Source organism: Pezoporus occidentalis, unplaced genomic scaffold, assembly GCF_034315485.1.
Source record: "Pezoporus occidentalis ecotype Australia unplaced genomic scaffold, CSIRO_AGI_Poc_V1 ctg45, whole genome shotgun sequence".
Taxonomy (NCBI): Eukaryota; Metazoa; Chordata; class Aves; order Psittaciformes; family Psittacidae; genus Pezoporus; species Pezoporus occidentalis.
In genome coordinates, this window is record NW_026915780.1 from 8,318,227 (window position 1) to 8,338,031 (window position 19,805).

General features: G+C 37.6%; 1 protein-coding gene across 1 annotated transcript in view; it reads right to left on the minus strand.

The window, feature by feature from the left end:
* Window positions 1-566: 566 nt before the first annotated feature.
* The window catches only part of ATRNL1 (attractin like 1), a 516,200-nt gene continuing 496,961 nt past the window's right edge, over window positions 567-19,805 (minus strand). Inside the window, exon 29 of the mRNA XM_062635366.1 lies at window positions 567-2,356. Coding sequence (XP_062491350.1) covers window positions 2,232-2,356 — 125 coding nt within the window. The 3' untranslated portion in view covers window positions 567-2,231. The remainder of the gene's footprint in view (window positions 2,357-19,805) is intronic.

Below are 19,805 nucleotides of genomic sequence, written 5' to 3' on the forward strand. Positions count from 1 at the left end.
CTGTATATTTCTTACGTGAAATGTTTAGGTTGAGGATAATGCAGACTTTGGAATATATTCCAGACAAGTGATTCTTTCCTTTTCATTAGTGTATGCATCATATAAAGCAATTCCATTGATTTATATTCATTTGAACAGACCAACTTTAAAACTGACAGAAAGGGTTGTTTTCAAAAGACCATTTTTTCACTACGCTGAGTAGCACTGATTGAAAGGTCCCAACAGAAACTTTAGAAGGAATTTTTAAAGTTTTAAAATATAAGAGATTGAGGTTGGAAAAGGCAAAAAAAGTCACAAGATTGTGATGGCATTATTTTAGAATAATAATCTTATTTTAAGATATGAAAATACTGAAACAATCATGCCAGCATAAGAAATAATTATACCATAATTCAGAAGTGCATAATTTATCAAAACAATAGAGCAGTCATGGTTAGATGCAACATAATATTCCTGTATAAGATATAAATACATACTGTACAATCGTTCCTTTTTATAATTATTTTTACATTTAGTCCTCATCCAAATTAAGCTGAGTACTTCTATGTATGAATGGCGTTACGAAATTAACACAACTCACAAAAGATCTTTATTACCGCTACTGCACCACCATGGCATGCAAGTAACTATGTAGTCAACTATAAACAGTAAAATGTCATCATCTTCCTGAAATAAAAAGAACATGAAAAATACAGATATAGTAGTAAACATCAATTATCTTTTTATATCTTTCATATTTACCAAAAGTCTATCATTACATGAGGCATTTATACCTCCGTACCACTCTCCTGTACTAGCATGGTGGCAAATTTGGAGCTGAGAAACTAGACTTTCAACAAGCTTGTACAAAACTAATAGTTCCATATGACACTGTTGTTACCATGTAATGAGTAAATGAAAACATGACACATCTGCTACCTACCCCTTAGCATTCTCTTACTTCTTTGTATATTCATGAATTTAGAGCAACTAAAGAGACTGAGGGCAATTAAAGCTGTTTGCTAGGTTACCTGTTGTGGTGACTGAGCCCCCAGAGATTAATGTCCTATAGAAAGGAAACTCTTTCATCCGCTTTTTGTTGCTGAGTCCTGACTATGTGAGGTTCCATACAGGATGTTGAATCTGAGAACCACTGTTGGAAGCAGCTTGGTTTTCTAAAGACTTTTTTATTTAACTTTTGTTATGCAGGGTAATTCCTTCACTGGTGTGAACGTGAGAATGAAATTCTGCAGCTGGGAGAAAAGGAGTATCCTTACTTTACTATAAAAAAAAAGGGTCAAATTGCTAACGGGGATTCATTTCTTCTGCTTGGAGGTCAGGGCAATAGATAGAAACTAGTGAATTTCAACCTTGAAATGGTAGCAGGTAGAATAACAGCAAGTTAACCTCTCATTAGATTTGCAATCTTGGAGACTTCCTTGGAAAATAAAACAAACTTTATTGCAGAAGAAGCTTTTCCATGCTGAATTAATTTTGTTAATCAGTTAACTGGCCGGGAGGACTCACGTGCTCTTTGTAAAACAGATCATTCAGAATAGACTGTTAAGTACATGAAATCCCACCTATCACTCTACTGAAGCCCAGATACTGTTTCTGAGGCTTTTGCAAGGTAAAGAAAAATAATCATGAAATGCTCAAATCAAGTTTTTATTATGGAATTAACTTTCAAATATCACATGTGGTATTCTTGGGTTATACCTATGCTAAATTCAAAAGCTGCCAACCTATTTCAGGCAACAATAAAAGAACGTCTAAATCCAAATGATCCTCTTTAGTTCCTGCTTGCTGGAAAGAAATCTTAATGCCGATTACAAGGAAAGAAGTGTACAGTTCTCATTGTTACATTAAGCTGCACAAAACAGTCCTATAGTTTCCTGGAATTTGCTTGGTTTTCAATTATACAATTTCCTTCTACATTACAAAACAATGTACAGTTTTCCTAGTTCTGTTCAAGAATATTTCCCTGCTCTGATATGTTTAGGATTAAGAATGCTAGGTATTTTATTTCATACTTTGTTGATCCACTCTTTTTAATAAAGCTCATCAAATATACCTACCGTAAGTTTGTTCTGCTTTGGGGTATAGCAGGCTATGTGACTATAGCAGAGCACAGTACCTCATGTGTTCATTCATAGATTTGCCTCCACAAAAACTGAGGCTGTAGTATAGCTTTCAATGGAAGCCATTTAAAAAGAAAACATTACAGAATATACAAGTGTAGTTTTTGAATTTCAGACACAAGTTCCTTGACGTGTTGAAAGATGATGTTTTCGATTTCTGACTCCTGAACTCTTATCTTTACAGTCCGCAGGCTTCTGTTGTGAAATGTCTATCAGTGCACTTGCGATTGCAAGACCTGTAAGATAAATAAAGCAAAACCAAAATTTAATGCCCAGCTTTCCTGAGAAGAGTTCCACAGCAGTGATGGTTCCTTTCTTGCCAAATATTTTGTACTTTGGAGTTAGAGAACGAGTTTCTAAAATGCTACCTGGTAATAGTGAATAAACAGGGGAAGACAAAAAAAAAAGTGCACTTAAGACACTATACTGGAAATCAGGAGAACTGAGTTCCGTTTAAGTCTCATTGATTTGTTGTGTGATCTTAGCATCACCTCTCTTTAGCACCGTTTTCTTGGTTATGTGGACCAGCAGCAGCCCTCTGACATGGATTTTCTCTTATTAAATGTTTGTGCATTGCCTTTAGAAATGGCTGAAACTGTAAAATTGTACATAAAAGAGAAATGGAGACCACAGTTAAGACAAAACGGTATCCTTGAATATTTCCTTTTGCAATGTATGTGCCTCCCTAATTTGGGAATAATCAAAGGTTTGTATTTACTGTGAACACAAAGATATGAAAATATCTGTCCAGAATGCATTTGGATTTGTAAACAGACAGTGAACCATTATGGTGTTGACTTCGATAAATTCTAAACGTTGTCAACTCACCAAAACTCTCCTCCTTGAGATTCTGTTTAAGTTGTTGATATTTCAAGACCTTTTATAATCTTAACAGGGTATTACAAAGGGCTTAGGAAATGAGTAGATTAAGAATTTACTCTTCTGGTTTCTTGTTACTGCATACTTGCTAGAAATTACTGACTTCTGCTGAAATGCTGTGATTGACAGCACACTTAATACATGGTAGATCTGAATTTCTAAATTCACACAGGTGGTATCACAATGAAATGGATTAGGAGTATTTGCATCATTCATATTTTCTACTGCACCATGGTTGCAATAAAACGATGACACTTATGACTGAAAAATCACATCTATATAAACCTGTAATACAGGTAAAGATGGTGCTGGTTCTCTGTTTTGTCCCATATGTCTCAATCTCTAACAAAAACCAGTACAAAATGAAACTTTTGAAAATACTTTCCACCATGATGAATAGGGAATCACTATTTTTTACCCCAGGCTAATATCAAACTCCATTTGTCTTATTACAGAAGCTCACATTGCAATGGTTTTCATGCATTCCCTCATTATAACATTTATCTACTAAGAAACTCTGTGAAGAATATCTTTCATTTAGAAGAGTTTCTACAGGGTTCTGAGTGTATGATATACTGTCAGATTCGGTTCACGTTTCCAGTATCCTGACAAAAATCTATGTTATTGCACACTGTAACACTACCTTTCATACTTCATGAAAATGTTACAAGAAGTAGTTAATGTGATACAGCTTTTCGAAAAGGCATGGCACTATACCGTAAAATGCTAAGTACAATTATCATTGCTACATTGCAGGATATGTAAGAGCCAAGATTAATTAAGTCATTCTTCTCACATACACATATATTTCCTGCCATAAGCTAGTGATGCCTTAAATTGGACTTTGAGAAATCGAATTTGTGAAATCTTTGATGCACCTTTAAAGTATCAGCAGTATCTGGTATTAGCAAATTCAGGGATAAAAGCTAAATAACATTTTGATGGTTACTTACATGTGATACTGTCTTTAACAGCTAGGCTTAGGGAGTGGGCTAAATGGAATGAATGTTATTAGGGAAACAGATTTTCTATTTTTTATGAGATATTTAATATATACTTTGATGTATGATGCTAACCTCATTTCACGTAACAATTAACAAAAAGGAAGAATGTTTTCCTTCAAATCTAATGCTGCATACTGGGATACAGTGGCATACTCTTGGAATTCCACTAAAATCAGGTCACTATAAAAGATCATTTTTCAAAATGCCACATGAATCGTCTGATGAAATTAATTTATTATATTCTCTATGCCCAGCATAGTTCCTTGCTATCAAAGCAATACAATTAACCAGGGGAACAATTCATTATTTCAGACTGGCAGTCTAAAGGAATTTCATTTACCAAGTCAAGCTGATGCACAGACACTGCAAGCAAGCAGAATTTCCATCAAAATACAACAGAAGATTTGATGAAAATGCTGTGGCTAAAGTATTCATTAAAAGAAAAAAAAACAACCCAAAACATTCCCTTTATTTTACAGGTTTCATATATACACAACAAATGTGAATACATTTCTAGTTATTAAAGTTGGAACTGTAAATCACATAGTGCTCTATATCTGTTACCTCAGTTCATAAGTTAATGCATTTAACTGCCTTCCCCAAATTCTGCCATTTAAATATCCTATCTACCATCCAAACTGGTGTTTTCCAAGCCAGTACATGGTCCCTGATTTGCTTCTGAATCTTGCTTAAAGTGGCAGAAAGGAACAGTGCAATCAGGAAGCATCCCTCATGGAGAATCATTGAGTCACCTCTGATTGACTAATTTCTGGAAATTCAAGCCTAGTTACAGAACCGGACCTATTTTTAAGTTTAGTTTGTTTTGAATGTTATAGAAATAACCTGGCCTAGTTCTATGCAGCTAAAACTAAAACAACCTCTAGCTTGTTTTTAAGGATATGTATGAGAAGATCATTAAGAAGTGAACCCAGTCAAGAACATATGTGGGAAGTATGTATTTGTGGAAGATAATTGCATCCACAATGAGAAAAATACCAGAGAAAGCAATATGAACTTGGTTATCTTTAGGAGAACTATTGTCTTTCCTAATGGAAGTTAAATGGCAATAGTTTATTCTCAGGAAGTAAGTGTCTAATCATAAAATTACTGGTGTGTGAATTTTTTGTCCTTTTTTTTTCTTTTTTTTTACAATAATGCAAAACAATTAATAAGGAGAGGAATAAAATACAGCACATCAAACGAGATTGCCTTGAAAAGCGCATTCCCAATTTATATACAAACAGCACTTTAGTTCTGCATTCAAACAAAAGCATCTGAAAAAGTCATTCATTTTGAGATGCTCTCCTCCCAGTCTCTGTAAAAACAGGCAGTACTATATATTTTAATTTTGCAGCAAAACAGCTTCATTAGGCGTGAAAGGTTAATTGCAGGTTTAAGTGCAGTTCAGGGAACAGTGCACGGGTCTGTAGTGAATAGCACAGTCTACTACAAGAAGGCTGAGTGCTATAAACTGTTTGCCCTGCTGAAATGTTTTACTACCTCATTTACTAACTGTCTTCTTTTACCGCTTGTATTTGTAGTTCTTCTAAACCTTTAATAGCTACAGTTTTATTTCACTGTAATCAGATTTAAATGGAAATACCCATGCTGGGATGTTTAAACATTTTTTTCTCTGATTGTATACAACTACATTTGAACTGATGTAAGGCTACACTATCTCTCAGAGTAGAAAGAACTTACATTGAAAAACTTAGTCTTACATGTTGGCATGCATATTTAAAACCTTTTTTTCCTCCTCTATTGTTCATTTTAATGAGAAATGCATTGAGTTCTTACTATCCCCTTTGTTAAAAGCGAAGAAACAAAGAATGACCTCAGATTCATGGCTAGGCAGGTACCTGGAATTGTTGTTTTTTTTTTTCTCAATTTAAATTTGTATTATTCACAGATAACAGTTGATAGATATCTTCATTTGATTAAATTCCACGTTTTCATTGTTATGCAGAATCAGAACATTCAGAAAGCTGGAGACAATAAAATAACTACAACTCAGGTGGATCAATTAGATTTGTCTGACATTCTAACCAAAAGTATAGACATTGCTTAAGGTGACCTTAAGCAAGTAAAATAAAATGACAGCTGCCATGCCAAGAGACTTAAACAGAAAAGACTGGGTAAAAACTATGCTATTAAAGTACTAGCTTCACCCTTCAGCAGCCAGCAGTCTGTGTGTTACTTCCATTTGTGGATTCTTTAAAGATGTGTTACTGTACATGCTCACCTAATAATGGACAAAGTCCTTTTATCATAAAGGGTCTGTTATTTGAAGTCTTTCCCTTGCAGAAGATGCAATGACCATGAAGATCTGCACAAGTGGATCTAAAGCAGTCTGAAGACATACAAAGTGATGAGAATTACAGACTCTAGTGCCTCATGAAGATGACCATAGCACACACGAAAGCCAGCGAAGACAATTTCATGCTCATCAATAAAACTGCCAGTTATTACACAGGAAATTTTAATAAGTTCTGTCATTTATCATTATTTCAAGTCTATTAAAAATTGTTTTGTAAATACCAAAAGCATATTATGTGCATATAAATGACACTTATATACAAACCCACCTTGTTAATAATGCAGTTTTGTATTATCTATTTCTTAATTTGATGAAGCAGACCACATTCACCATAACCTTTATGCATGCGTACCAGGACTGCATACACTTACTCTTCATAGAAAATATATCTGTCAGCTATAGCATCTATAATGGTGCAGGTACCTAACATTAAAGAACGTTGCTAACAGGTAGGTGCTGATGAGATATTGTGCAAGGAATATGACTATTCAGTTTAGTTGTTTGGTAAAATTTTCAAGAGTCTGGTACTTCCTATATTTTCTCAAAAAAATTTTCTCCAAGTGGACTAACTCATGAGTAGTTTCCATGACTGAAAAGAATGTTGTTTGTCCTCACGGATGAATGCTATAGATCTATGACTTGATATCCAAAAGACACATAAAAATGGAACCAGACAAAATTTGGGATTTAAGAGATTGATCCACAAAACCTTCTCCTATCCATGTACTAACCTGATACCCAAGTGCCTACTTGACAGGAGAAAAGGTAAGAATCAACTGAAGTTCAAGACTGTACATAACTACAGGAACCACTACATCTCTCAACAGAGCTGAGTTCATTTCAAAGTCAGAAAATAGCAAATCCTTCACGTGTGTCTGAGGGTCCTGATCTGGCAGGTGTGCCTAGACAATATCCAGCCAAGAAGAATAAGCATCTTCATAACCTGTCATATTGAATGCTTTTTTATTTGAATTAGATTTTTTTTAAAAAGGACAAGGCTGACAGCACCTCAAAAGCACAAATTCTTTTTATGGGCTTCTCGTCCTGTTTGGTGCATGAATGTGTATTTTAAGTGGACACCGCTCTTGGTAGGCGGAAGATATATTAAAGAAGCTAAACTAACTAGGAAATTACTTTGGGCAAGTAACCCCATCATTTTTTTTCAGTGTTAATTTCTGCTAGATGGGAAGACAGCCAAGAGTCCAGGAGGCATGTTTTCCTTTCCTTATGTATATAACTTAATTAAATAAGTAAAATATGAGACAGAGCTTAAACCATAACAATAATAAACTAATGATAGTGTGGAATTAAATACCCACACACTAGTGGAGAGATGTCATGCTCCTTTGTATTATACCCTTGGTATTTAGTAATAACAGCCATCTACAAGGGGCTAGGAAACTCTTACTTCCAGAACAGACTTATAAATTACTTGCCGTCAGTTTGTGGGAAATGCAGACTGTACAATGAAGGATCTTTAATGAAATGTTCAGCCTTTTCCATTTTTTCTCATTTTGAAAAGGACATGGCCCCACATACTTGTGTGAAAGACTTGTGCTTTAAGGGGCCGGTAGTGATTTTTTTGTGTATGGTCAGGCAATTTCTCCTCTTTCAGTGTGAGACATCTGTAGTTTAGTCTGTAATCCGGCTCTGTACAACATCTGGTGCCTTTAAACTATCCAGCTTGCCGGTGGCTAAGAGTCAGCCTGAGGTGTTTGGTCTCTCTGGCTATGGACAGGCAGGGAGTGACTATGCACTTTGGGAATGCTCTTATCTGTTCCGCAGGGCAAACACAGTACTGGTGAAGGGGACAACCCAACGAGGTCTAAACACAATGGTAGTGGAATTGGTGCAATCTAATGTTGATTAACCGAAGCATTTTTTCTTCCACCCTCAACTCAAGCCCTTCTGGAAGACAAAAATCATAGACTTGTTTAGGTTGGAAAAGGCCCTTAAGATCATCAAGTCCAACTGTTAACTGCCAAGTCCACCAATAAACCATGTCCCTATGCATCGTATCTACATATCTTTTAAATACGTCCAGGGATGGCAACTCCATTACTTCCCTGGGCAGACTGTTCCAATGCTTGACAACCCTCTGAGTTAAGACATTTTTCCTAATATGCAGTCTAAACCTCCCCTGGCGCAGCTTGAGGCTGTTTCCTCTTGTTCTAGCACTTGTTACTTGGGAGAAGAGAATTATCCCATCACAGTACAACCCCCTTTCAAGCAGTTGCAGAGAATGGTAAGGTCGCCCTCCTTTTCACTAGACTAAACCCCAGTTACCTCAGCTGTTCCATCATCGATTACTTTTAAAAGCAGCTAATATGAGATTATTGCATTTAGCTGGACTGTATCATCAGACCTGTGCACCAATCCAACCTGTGCATCTTGTCAGGGGAAGTTAGCCCAGATGGAAGTAGAAATGCACTTATATAAGAAATGGAAGAGGAAGATTGAGATAATGGCTGACCTAAACTGGGAGAGGTTGTTCAGCCTGGAGAAGAGAAGGCTGTGTGGAGGCCTCATAGCAGCCTTCCAGTATCTTTGGTGGCCTATAGGTATGCTGGGGAGGGACTCTTCATTAGGGACTGTAGTGATAGGACAAGGGGTAACAGGTTAAAACTTCAGCAGGGGAAGTTTAGACTGGATGAGGACCCCTCATCCAAAACAGTGTAAGAGATGACAGGCAGCAAATGGTAAGTCATGGCAGGTCATGAATAATGCCATTTGAAGCAATAGAAAAATGGAGTATGTGAAGGTACTAAAAAGTTATTTCTGTGATAAAGAAAAAATAGTCAAGAAAAAGATTTGAAATAAACATGGTTAAAACATTAATTGCTCGCTATGTCAGTAATTCGGAAGTAAGCTGCAAGGATCTCAGGCAAGGGCTTTCGTTTCCCAGTGCAGGTGTTTTGGAGAGGCTGTAGCAAAAGAATTCAGCAAGACTATGCTGAAGACTTTGCTGGTGGTGAGGAAGCAAAGGAATGACGGTCAATGAATCTTTGGGCAAGAGCAGAGGGACATCAAGCACAAGCTTAAGGGAGAGCAGTGGAATCCAAACCAATTTGAGGAAACGGAAAATGTTGTAGGAATGAAAAATAAACTACATAAAAGTGGTTTGTAACCTAACCTGTTTGTGAAAGGTAACCCAAATTCAGGTGTATGGAATACAGACTTCCATTAAGGTCAAATACATGCTTTCTCTACAAATAAAGGAAGAAATTGAACAACAGATACTCTCCTAAGATCTCTGACAGATTGCTTTGAAAAAAAAATCTTTAAATTTGAAGCGTAAAGCACACCTTAAGCTATGATGGTTAAATAACGTTACTTGGTTTATTATCTGTTTCTTGGACTCTGTTCCTTGGGGCTCCCTGGTAAAGCTTGTCACGGATTTACCTGGTGATATTAAGAATATGACTTACTTCAAAGACTAAAAAAAAAAAACCAAAATAAAAATATAAAGGAATTGTAGTTGACTTCTGGGTCTGAAGATAAAACTTTCTTCTCAAAACCTCTTACTGACTCACTTCAGATATTACAATAAGCTTGGGAAATGGTTACAGTAAGACTAGTTTAATAATAGCTCCTAAGGCTGCAATGCTTATCAGCACTAGATTTCAATTAATAAAACAGGAATCACATTTAGTCAGGAAATATACTCTTCTCACAGAATAGCAGAGCTAACAGAATTGAAGCGTCTTGATATTTTTATCCAACAAATTTTACCATGGCAATAGTTACATACAACTGATCTAATGTTAGACCGTTAATTTATTCTATTACTGTAAATTTTGGACCTCAAACCACACCTGGTATTTACGGAAAACTGAGAATGCCCCTAACTGCTCCATTATCTTGCTCAACATGGCTTATTTTGTACAAAATGATGGCAGATTTTTGTGTGTGTCCTGGGTTCAGCAGTAGCAGTCATGTTTTTTTCCTTCGTGGTAGCTGGTGCAGTGCTGTGTTTTGACTTCCAGCCTGGGAACAGTGTTGGTGAAGCCAATGTTTTCAGTTGTTGCTGAGTGATGTTTACCCTGACCAAGGACTTTGTGAGGCTCATGCTCTGCCAGGGAGGAGGGGAAGCTGTGAGGAAGCAGAGATGGGGCGCCTGACCCAGGCTAGCCAGGGAGGTATTCCATACCACAGCACGTCATGGCTGGGGTGGGGGGTGACTGGGAGTTACCCGGAAGGACACGGGCTTCCAGGTGGAACTCGTTCTCTTGGCCGGTGGTATCGTATTCTCTTCCCTTGTTATTTTCCCTTATCATTGTTGTAGTTGATAGTAGCGGTGGTGACTTGTTGCTGGACTGTTCTTGTCTCAGCCCGTAGGAGTTGCATCTCTCGATCCTCCTCCCCGTTCCTCCGGGAGTGGGGGAGAACCCCGGTGGGGGGGGGACGACACGGATCTCGATTGTTGTCAGCTCGGCACCACTCACTGGGAGTGAATGAACAAGTTACCTGACTGGGTTTAAAGCACGACAGTGTGCAATTTTGCATTTATAGGATACATAACATTTTCAGAAAGCGATCAATCAAGTACACGAATGACAAATCACCTGCTATCCACAAAATGTTATTTCAAGGTACTAGCAAAACAAGAGTTTTGTTTTTTTTTTAACCGATGGCCATTAAAAACACCTAAAAAGAAGTACTATGAGACTAACTGAGCACCAGCACAGGTTGCCCAAAGAGGCTTGGAGTCTCATCCTTGAAGATATTCAAAAGCCACCTCTAGACAGTTCTGTCCAGCTGGGTCTAAGTGGCTCTGCTTGAACAGAGGGTTGGACCAGATGACCTCCAGAGGTCCCTGCCAGTTTAAACCACTTTGATTCTGTGAATAATCTTCTTAGAATACGTACTGACTTCACACAGATTAATTCCTTGATGCTCTCCCACTGCATATTGCACATCATGGGCTAAAATGCAAGTAATTACACAGGTTTCCATAATAGACAGTAATATTTGAAACATTTGGATTACATTTTTAGTTTGATTACATCTCCTTCCCATTGATTCATTTATCCATATGTTATGAAAACCATCTCTATTCTTCTGATGTTGTGCAGCCGTTTAATTTGTTTTCAAGAAAATCAGTATAAACTAATTTACTACTCTGCAAGAATTTGGTGAGATGCATTAATCATGCCAGAATCTAATTTGGTCTTGTAAACCTATTTCTGTAGAAGAGAAAAAAATCTACTTGGAGTACTGAAGAAGTGCTATTTTCACTTACTTTTAGCAATACCTGGTTTGATACAAAATTTTAATTGGTTTTGTTTATAAGTCAGTATCACAGCTGTGACCCAGCTGGAGTTGGTTTATGAACCTCTCAATAGTAATTAGACACATTTGGATTGCAAAAGGCTCCTCCAGACCAGTAGGCTTGAGGTTACTTGTACAGTGTTATTTTGCTTTTTGTCTCTATCTTCAGCAATGCCCTTTTATTGGGATCATGCACACCAGGCAGAGAAAAATGAAGATACAAAAACTATGAAAAACATTCTTAAAGCTTTTTACTCAAATCTATTCACGCTGTTGGACTCTATCCACTGCGATGAAAGCTAAAACCTTACTAAACACCATGAGTAGGAAGAACACCTATGAGAGAGATTCATCATTTGTATAAACAGAGTGTGATCGACCCTCCATTAATACAGGGTTGAACTATCATTTCATGTAATTAAGCAGTCGGGATATCTGTACATGTTTGTGCACAGATATGCATGAATACATGGAAAACAAGGAGAACGTCTGAGCACAACTGAGCAATCAGAACAGTCAGAAGTAGAAAAGGCAGAGGTATTCACTGGGGTTTGCTTCTCTCCAGAGGGGCCTTACTTTCAGGGGATGATTTGAAACAGATTTCTTTACCTCTGTAGAGCAAGTATGGGGTTAATCACTTCACCAGGTTAAATTAGTTTTTCGTGAATACCTCCCTAGTGTTCCACCTGGGTGATAATGTATACTGTCAGAGTTGAAGCTTTACTACTCTTCAAGACAAAACACATCACCTTAAATACAATAGGTTTAAGGACCCCAGAGAGACCAATTCTGCCCCCATGAGAGATAAAATAACACTACTTACATTATCATTTACTGTTAAGGAAGAAGATTAGAGCAATAATCCTCAAAAAATGCTGTTTCTCACTCTTGCACCATTATTTTGCAGGTGCTGGGGCTTTTTCCACTGTCAAAAATCTTATTTAAACCAGAAAGTGATGAATATGTTCATACAAACAAATGTTTATAATTCACCAGAAATTCAACAGGATTACAGCTTAATCAGAAGTAGGCATGATATCTGCAGTGCTTTCCCATAATCCATTCTCACTTACAAGGTCGATGAAGTACTGGACTTGTTTTCCATTTCCAACATACTGCTGCAATATATCATCACTCTAACCACTGTTTGGCTTGTAATTTGGGTCTGGCCAAATAACAATGCCAGTTTTTCAGTATTCTACCGATTTCCACAATTAGACATTCAGTACATCCCCAGTTACACAGCCAGCCATCACCCTGACAAAACAAACGATCTTGGGAGTGTAACACAGAATTAAGTCAACAGGACAGAAACGTGCTCAGAATTTTGAACCATAGTTTGAAATATTGCTAAAATCACAACTTCATGGTCCTCAGGATCAGTAATACATGGGTATTTGTAGTTTCAGTACCTACTAACACCTGAGAATAAGAAAAAAGACACAAACGCTCTGCTGTCAGTATCAAGGTGGCTCCATTAGCAAAGCTAGCATCAGCTTATACAGAATATTGATTTTTATTAATTCTAGCAGAAAAGTTTGGTGAAAGGCTGAAAAGCTCAAGCCATAAAATACATTTAAAACCCTCCAAAGATTTATACAAATGACCCTACCAGAATCCTAGTCAGCACTGAAAGCAAATAATTCCGATCCAGTATATATAGGCAAGCTATACAGCTACTCATTTATTCTTTCCTGAATCATCTATATGTCACTAAAGCATTATATTATGACTTTAACAGGCAAAGCGACACACTTAGACCTGGTTAGTGTCAAAATATATAGAAATAGGGTTCCATTTTAAATACTGCATGTTCATAACTGAGTACATACACTTGGTCCTGAACAGCCAGTATTGATAAATATCAGTAAATTTATAATAACAGACCACCATTTCTGTTTCTGTGATGTATACAGGTAGAGCAAATGCCTGTAAGTGTGAGATAGTAATATTATGACTGCATAGCACTGGAAATGTATTATATGCTTGGGCATGTTTCCTAGTTTGGAGAGGAAAAACTAGAATACTGCCAATGGATAGTAACAGCTTGTTACCTAGCTCGGTGTGTACTCACACTCCAACAAGTAGCTCTCATTGTTTCATTTATTAATCCAAATTAAAAAAAAAATGGAAAGAATCATTCTGGTACAAAGATTACCAAGCTATAACTTTTGCCGTTTAAAACATTCCTCTAGATGACCATTTGCATCTAGAGGATGTAACTGGGAAAACATGAGAGACCCTCCCAACACACCAAATTCAGGTTCAGTGTTTCTCCTTTTAGGAACAATATCCACAAGTGATACAGGAGCTGTGAAATATTCCTCTCTTGGGATCAGATTTGGCATAAATCTCAGCCTGATGGGTACACAAACTTTTTATACAGTGAAGAACGGGACTAATGATATTAAATGCATGTGAAAATCAAGTAGAAACCAAGTGAAAGATACAGTCCAGAAGTTCTGATAAGTCCTTTTCCCAGCAATGTCAGTCCCAGAAGATGCACCCAGTGAAAATAAACCTTCAGACACTGAAGAGTTACTACAGAAGCCCTTCATCATCTTGAGTCATGGCATTAAGAAATGGCAGAAATGAAACCAGGGAGATGTGGCAAGAGATACACGCTGCTCGGAGTTTCCCAATGTCAGGATGATTCTTTGAGATAGCAGGCAAAATTCAGAGCAACTCTGTGCCCTGTTCTTCACAATGCTTCCATTACAAACTGACGTGCTGTATAAAGCGCCATGCTGGCTTTGTATTTCCAGGATGTGATTAGAAGCTAGTTTTCATTTACGTATTTTCAAAAAGCTTTTACTGTGTGATGGAGAAATAAACCTTTAGCAGGACATTAGAATTCCCTCACTGCAATTCTGCTAAATCTCCCATCTGTTTTCTAAAAGCAGAAATTACGTTGAGTCTTCTATTTTCTGTTTAACTGCTGACCTTTTTCCCCTCTATTTTTTCCCATATGCTTTTTGATCATATGTGAAAAACTTAGCTTCAGTTCCCCCATTTCCTGATTTTCTGTATTTCAATTATATTTTAATGGCTATACATAGAGTAATGATGATATAAGACTGTGTTATGAATGAAACCTGTTTTGCACTATCCCAGCTTCTGAGAACTGCTACAATTTGAGTTGCTTTCTTCCTTAGCCTGTGAAGTGCCTTCTGCAATATAATAATATAATAAACCCTGAATCTGCTCTTTCCTTTGCAATGCAATCCAGCATTCTGTTTCCTATAATGCTGCTACATTATGATTTGCAACTATAAATAATTATCCTAAGTTACAAAGATAAAATATAAAATTTTAAAGCAATGCCATTAGACATCATACAATTGAGATTCTGGAGCAGCCATAAGCAAACACTGGTATTCATAAAGAATAGAAAAGAAGATGATAATGAAAAGCATTGTTCCTGCTTAGGAATAGTTCATCAAAAGCATTCTGCAAGCTTGGGCGCAAAGAATGGAAATAGTGGGTAATCAGTGGCAAACTAATTTACACGGGTGGGAGGTGAGTTCTAACCACATTTTCTGGCCTCTGTCTTAAAAGGTAAGGTGAAGAAAAAAACAGAGTTGTGAGAATGGAATTTGACAATATGTGAGGTTCAGAAATGGATGATATTATCTCCCAACAGGGGAAGCATTAGAGACAAAAGGGACTTCACTAAACCTCCGTAAGGCCTGTGTCCATATGTGACGTTGTGAGGTGACTTTTATTTGTTCTGTCTTGTCTGGACAAGCATTCAATATAACGACACCTGAATATACAAGATTCCTAGATTTTTCTACACTATTTTTCATTGCTTTCCTTCCAAACAGCCCTCCATTTTCCATTCTTATTTTTGCTTCTTGATGTTCTATTGAGGTTAAGTCACCACACTATTAAGCTGCCTTTACAAAGTAATTATTTTTCTCTATGTGGATTTCCAAAGATCAGGAATTCTCTTTGTGGATCTGATGTTAGTTACTAGACTACTCTAATTCCCTTCCACATTCTTTCATCTCATTGGGTTGTACTAGTGTTAAGAGGTGCTGGCATGGCAGGTTTTAAAAGCTGCATACATCTTAATAAGCAGTTACATTATTTGTCCTTCTGACTTCTCACTGTAGTGGGCAATTCTTTTCCAAGAAAAATACATACATTCACCATTTCCATCGAGAGATAAAAATAACTGGTCACATTTGAACTATGATCTAATTATTTCTTTCAGAGCTCTAAAGTAGATGGTGAATAATCTGAATACAGCCAGACTTATTTCATTATTGAGTCCCACATGTGTTTTAAGAACAGTATTTACATTCAGGATTTTAAAAGCCATGTGCTAACTAGTCCACATTTTTTATGCAACTTTTCATCTTTGATGTGTTTAACTGTACTTTCATTGCTCATGCTGCAAAAGGGATGGAAATGTGTTTTTTCCCACTGGGATGGCCTCAAGGATCCTTTGTATCCTCAAGGATACAGCTATCCTTTGTGCCAGCGTGAGATCTCCATGAAGCTACTGACGGTCCACGGAGACTGAGACAGTGTGGTTAAAGTGCTCTCCACATCCACTGATGTGGATTTCAAGCAGAGGGAAGTAGGGCTAGGACGAACACCCAACCTTGAGGGGGAGGTACAGCATTGCTGTGCTCTGCTGAAGCTGCATACACTCAGTGACGGGGTGCTTCATCTAGGATGAAGTCATGATGCAGTCTTTACATTCCCCTCTGGCTTCCTACTCTTTTTAATATAATCATAGAATCATAGAATAGTTAGGGATGGAAAGGACCTTAAGATCACCCAGTTCCAACCCCCCTGCCATGGGCAGGGACACCTCACACTAAAGCGTCTCACCCAAGGCTTTGTCCAGCCTGGCCTTGAACACTGCCAGGGATGGAGCATTCACAACTTCCCTGGGCAACCCATTCCAGTGCCTCACCACCCTCACAGGGAAGAAATTCCTCCTTATATCCAATCTAAACTTCCCCTATTTCAGTTTTAATCCGTTATGCCTTCTCCTGTCACTACAGTCCCTAATGAAGAGTCCCTCCCCAGCATCCCTATAGCCCCCCTTCAGATACTGGAAGGCTGCTATGAGGTCTCCACGCAGCCTTCTCTTCTCCAGGCTGAACAGCCTCAACTTTCTCAGCCTGTCTTCATACGGGAGGTGCTCCAGTCCCCTGATCATCCTCCTGTCCTCCTCTGGACTTGTTCCAACAGTTCCATGTCCTTCCTTGGCATTCCTTCCCTCCAGTGTATCAACTGAACCAAGTCTTTCTACTTACCCAGGTAAAATCAACCTATTGCCATGAAATGTGCCTCTTCTGGTCCATATAAGCAGTTGTATTAGGCCCAGAAAATAATAAAATCTTTTGTGAAACAAATGCTTAACACATATGAGCCTGTAAAGAGACCTAAAGCTTGGTATGAGAACCCTGGCACCCAAAATTGAAGGCCTGACATAAACAAGTTGAATTTTTACACTCTTCCGCCCCACCAAACACTACTTCTTTCAAGTAATCATAGAATAGTTAGGCTAGGAAATATGTTAGAGCTTTCATTTACAAAATCAATGTGTAATTACCTTTCCATAGTAGTTTAAATATGAAGACAAGGGATGTGTCCAAGGAGGAAAAATGGCGTTAAATTACTGACTAATGCATGCTAATATATTGATTAGCTAGTTTGCCCAGGTTTAGTGCAATTACTATGTTTTTTAATGCTGTCTTCCAGTGAGAGATGGTTTGGTATCACACCGATGCCAGGACAGCTCTTAAAACATAATATGTTTAACATTTTGCATTCCCCACTGAAAATAATGTAAGTCTATTCAGGGTACTGAGATTATTTGCAAAAGACAACTACTTCTGGTGAAACCTTTTGACATCAAGTTGTGCTGTGGGTTACTGAAAGATTACAATACTACGCAAATAACTGTAACAGATTGCTGTTGGCTAGTTGGATGAGGATGGAGCTACAGGAATCTCACCTGGGATGACTACTGTGCTGTTACATACATTTCACAGGCGTTGATGCCTCACAGCATCTTCTCAAAAGGAAACAGCAAGGAAAGTATCTAGAGGATAGTGCTGTCCGCTCCATAGGGCTGTCCATCCAAAGGGTTGTCTTTTTTATCCTCTTTTGGGGAAAAAAGTAACAGACCAAACACACTTTCCCTGAGGGCTTCCCAGAGAACCACACTCAATGGACAGTTGCATGGCACGTACAGTTCCAGTGTTTGCAAGCTATATTATGCACGTTTGTACACCTCTTTGTGTAATGAGGTCTCAAGCCACAGTGAGGCCTCTGAAAGCACTGAAAATGCAAATAATAGTAGCAAAAACTATTAATAATCAGAAATGAAACTGGTAGCATCACAGGTTTTCACAGAGCTTTGGAACAGCCACAAGAATACTGGCACGATATAACAGGTACGACTGAAGTAGCTTGGAAAAAAGAAACTGGAAAAAAACCAAATCAAGTACAATGGATGAGACTTTATCCCACATATGAAAGTCTTTCTGGAACTGACAGAAGAAGATACAATATTTATCATTCTAGGATCACAGGGGACAAACCAACAATATTAAACCATGAAAGGTTTTATTTGTGAATAGGCATTGTTTTCTGTCCCTTGTGTTACCAGAATGATGAATGCTTTCCTTTGTTTAGGAAAGAAAAGGTTTGATACTGGCTGTGCATTCTATATATTCATGCTAACATTTTCTGAGAGGTCTCATTAAATCCTTAAAAATAGCCGTGTTTACATCAAGGGGTTAATAACCATTTTGGGGTGGTTGGTTGTTTTTTTCCCTCCTTCCCAGCTCTATTTGACAGTCTCCTTCATGATACTTTATTTTCTAGGACAGGTGAAAAAAGATTCCATTTTCAGAGTTCTTAGGATAACTGGTGGGAATATTGCAGAAGCACAATGTCATAAAGAGGATGCAAAGGCAATCCCCAAATAACTAAGGGCAAAACTGCGCCAGTCCCAGAATTACAGAAAGAGCCAATGTCTATGAGACATATTAAACACTTGACTTGAATTTTTCATATAAAAAATAAAAGTGACAGCATTTTCATGAAGAATCTATTTGTCTTGAATGCAGCTCATCTTCTGCTCCTTGCTATGGATCATACCTTTTACATTTTATCTGTCTTTAACTTCTGCTGAACACTCCAGCAGTTACAATGTCTAATAGGAGGTTATGGGTGTTCTCATATTCTTCCTATATTTTATGTTTTCAGAAGCTAGCACAGAGCATTGTGGTGATCACATAAGAGTTCATATACTTGGTTGCCAACATTTTCAAATGCAGGCAGTATCTTCTGGTTTGCACAATTCAGGATGAATATCACTGTGCCATCTAAAGTGACTCGGCTTTGAGAGCTTTAGGGCTTGGCTTCTTCGATGCCCTAAGTACACATGGCTGAATTTTTTTCAGACAGTAAACATTGCACATCTAAATAAATATATAACTAGTAATCTGATTTCCAAAGATATATAAGCATGACCCCAAGACAGGATTATTTTATAATGATATAATTCTGTGCATGCTCTGAATGCTGGTGAAAAATTCCTAGAACACAGCCAATTTTATCACACAGGTTTCAATTGCTAGCTGATGCACTTAATATTTAAAATTACACATAACTGTAGTCTACGTATGTTATATATTACAGCATGCCTGGATAGAATGGCTCCTCAAACAGTGTGACGAGTTTTCATTTTCCTTTTCAGTGCAATTGCTATTACTGCTACTCAGACATCCCCCTGTAACCTCTGTCGGCCCCAGTCAGAAATACAGCTCCTACCGTTTTCAGTGTAATATGTGAGCACGGCACCAAAGAGTTTACAATCTAAACAACTTTCCACTGTGCTTAAGTTTTCATGTCAACAGGAAACATAGTCACAGACCTTCTTCACCCACAGACTTTTAAAGTCAGGCCAAACATGAAAATTTAGCTAGGCTTTTATACAACAACCTATTAAGCAATAAAATTTCTGCAAATTGCTATCAGCTCTCAGTTACTGTGTAGTTCAGAGGCTTCAAGTCATACTTCTAACACCGTGCCACACAGCTACTACTGAGCAGACCATTGTAAATAGTATATTAAAATATTTTCATCTAATATATTAGATGTACAAGAAAGAACAAAATCTACCTCGCTCCTACATTGGCTTGCAGTTGTAACACAAGTAAAAAAAACCCCACTATTTTA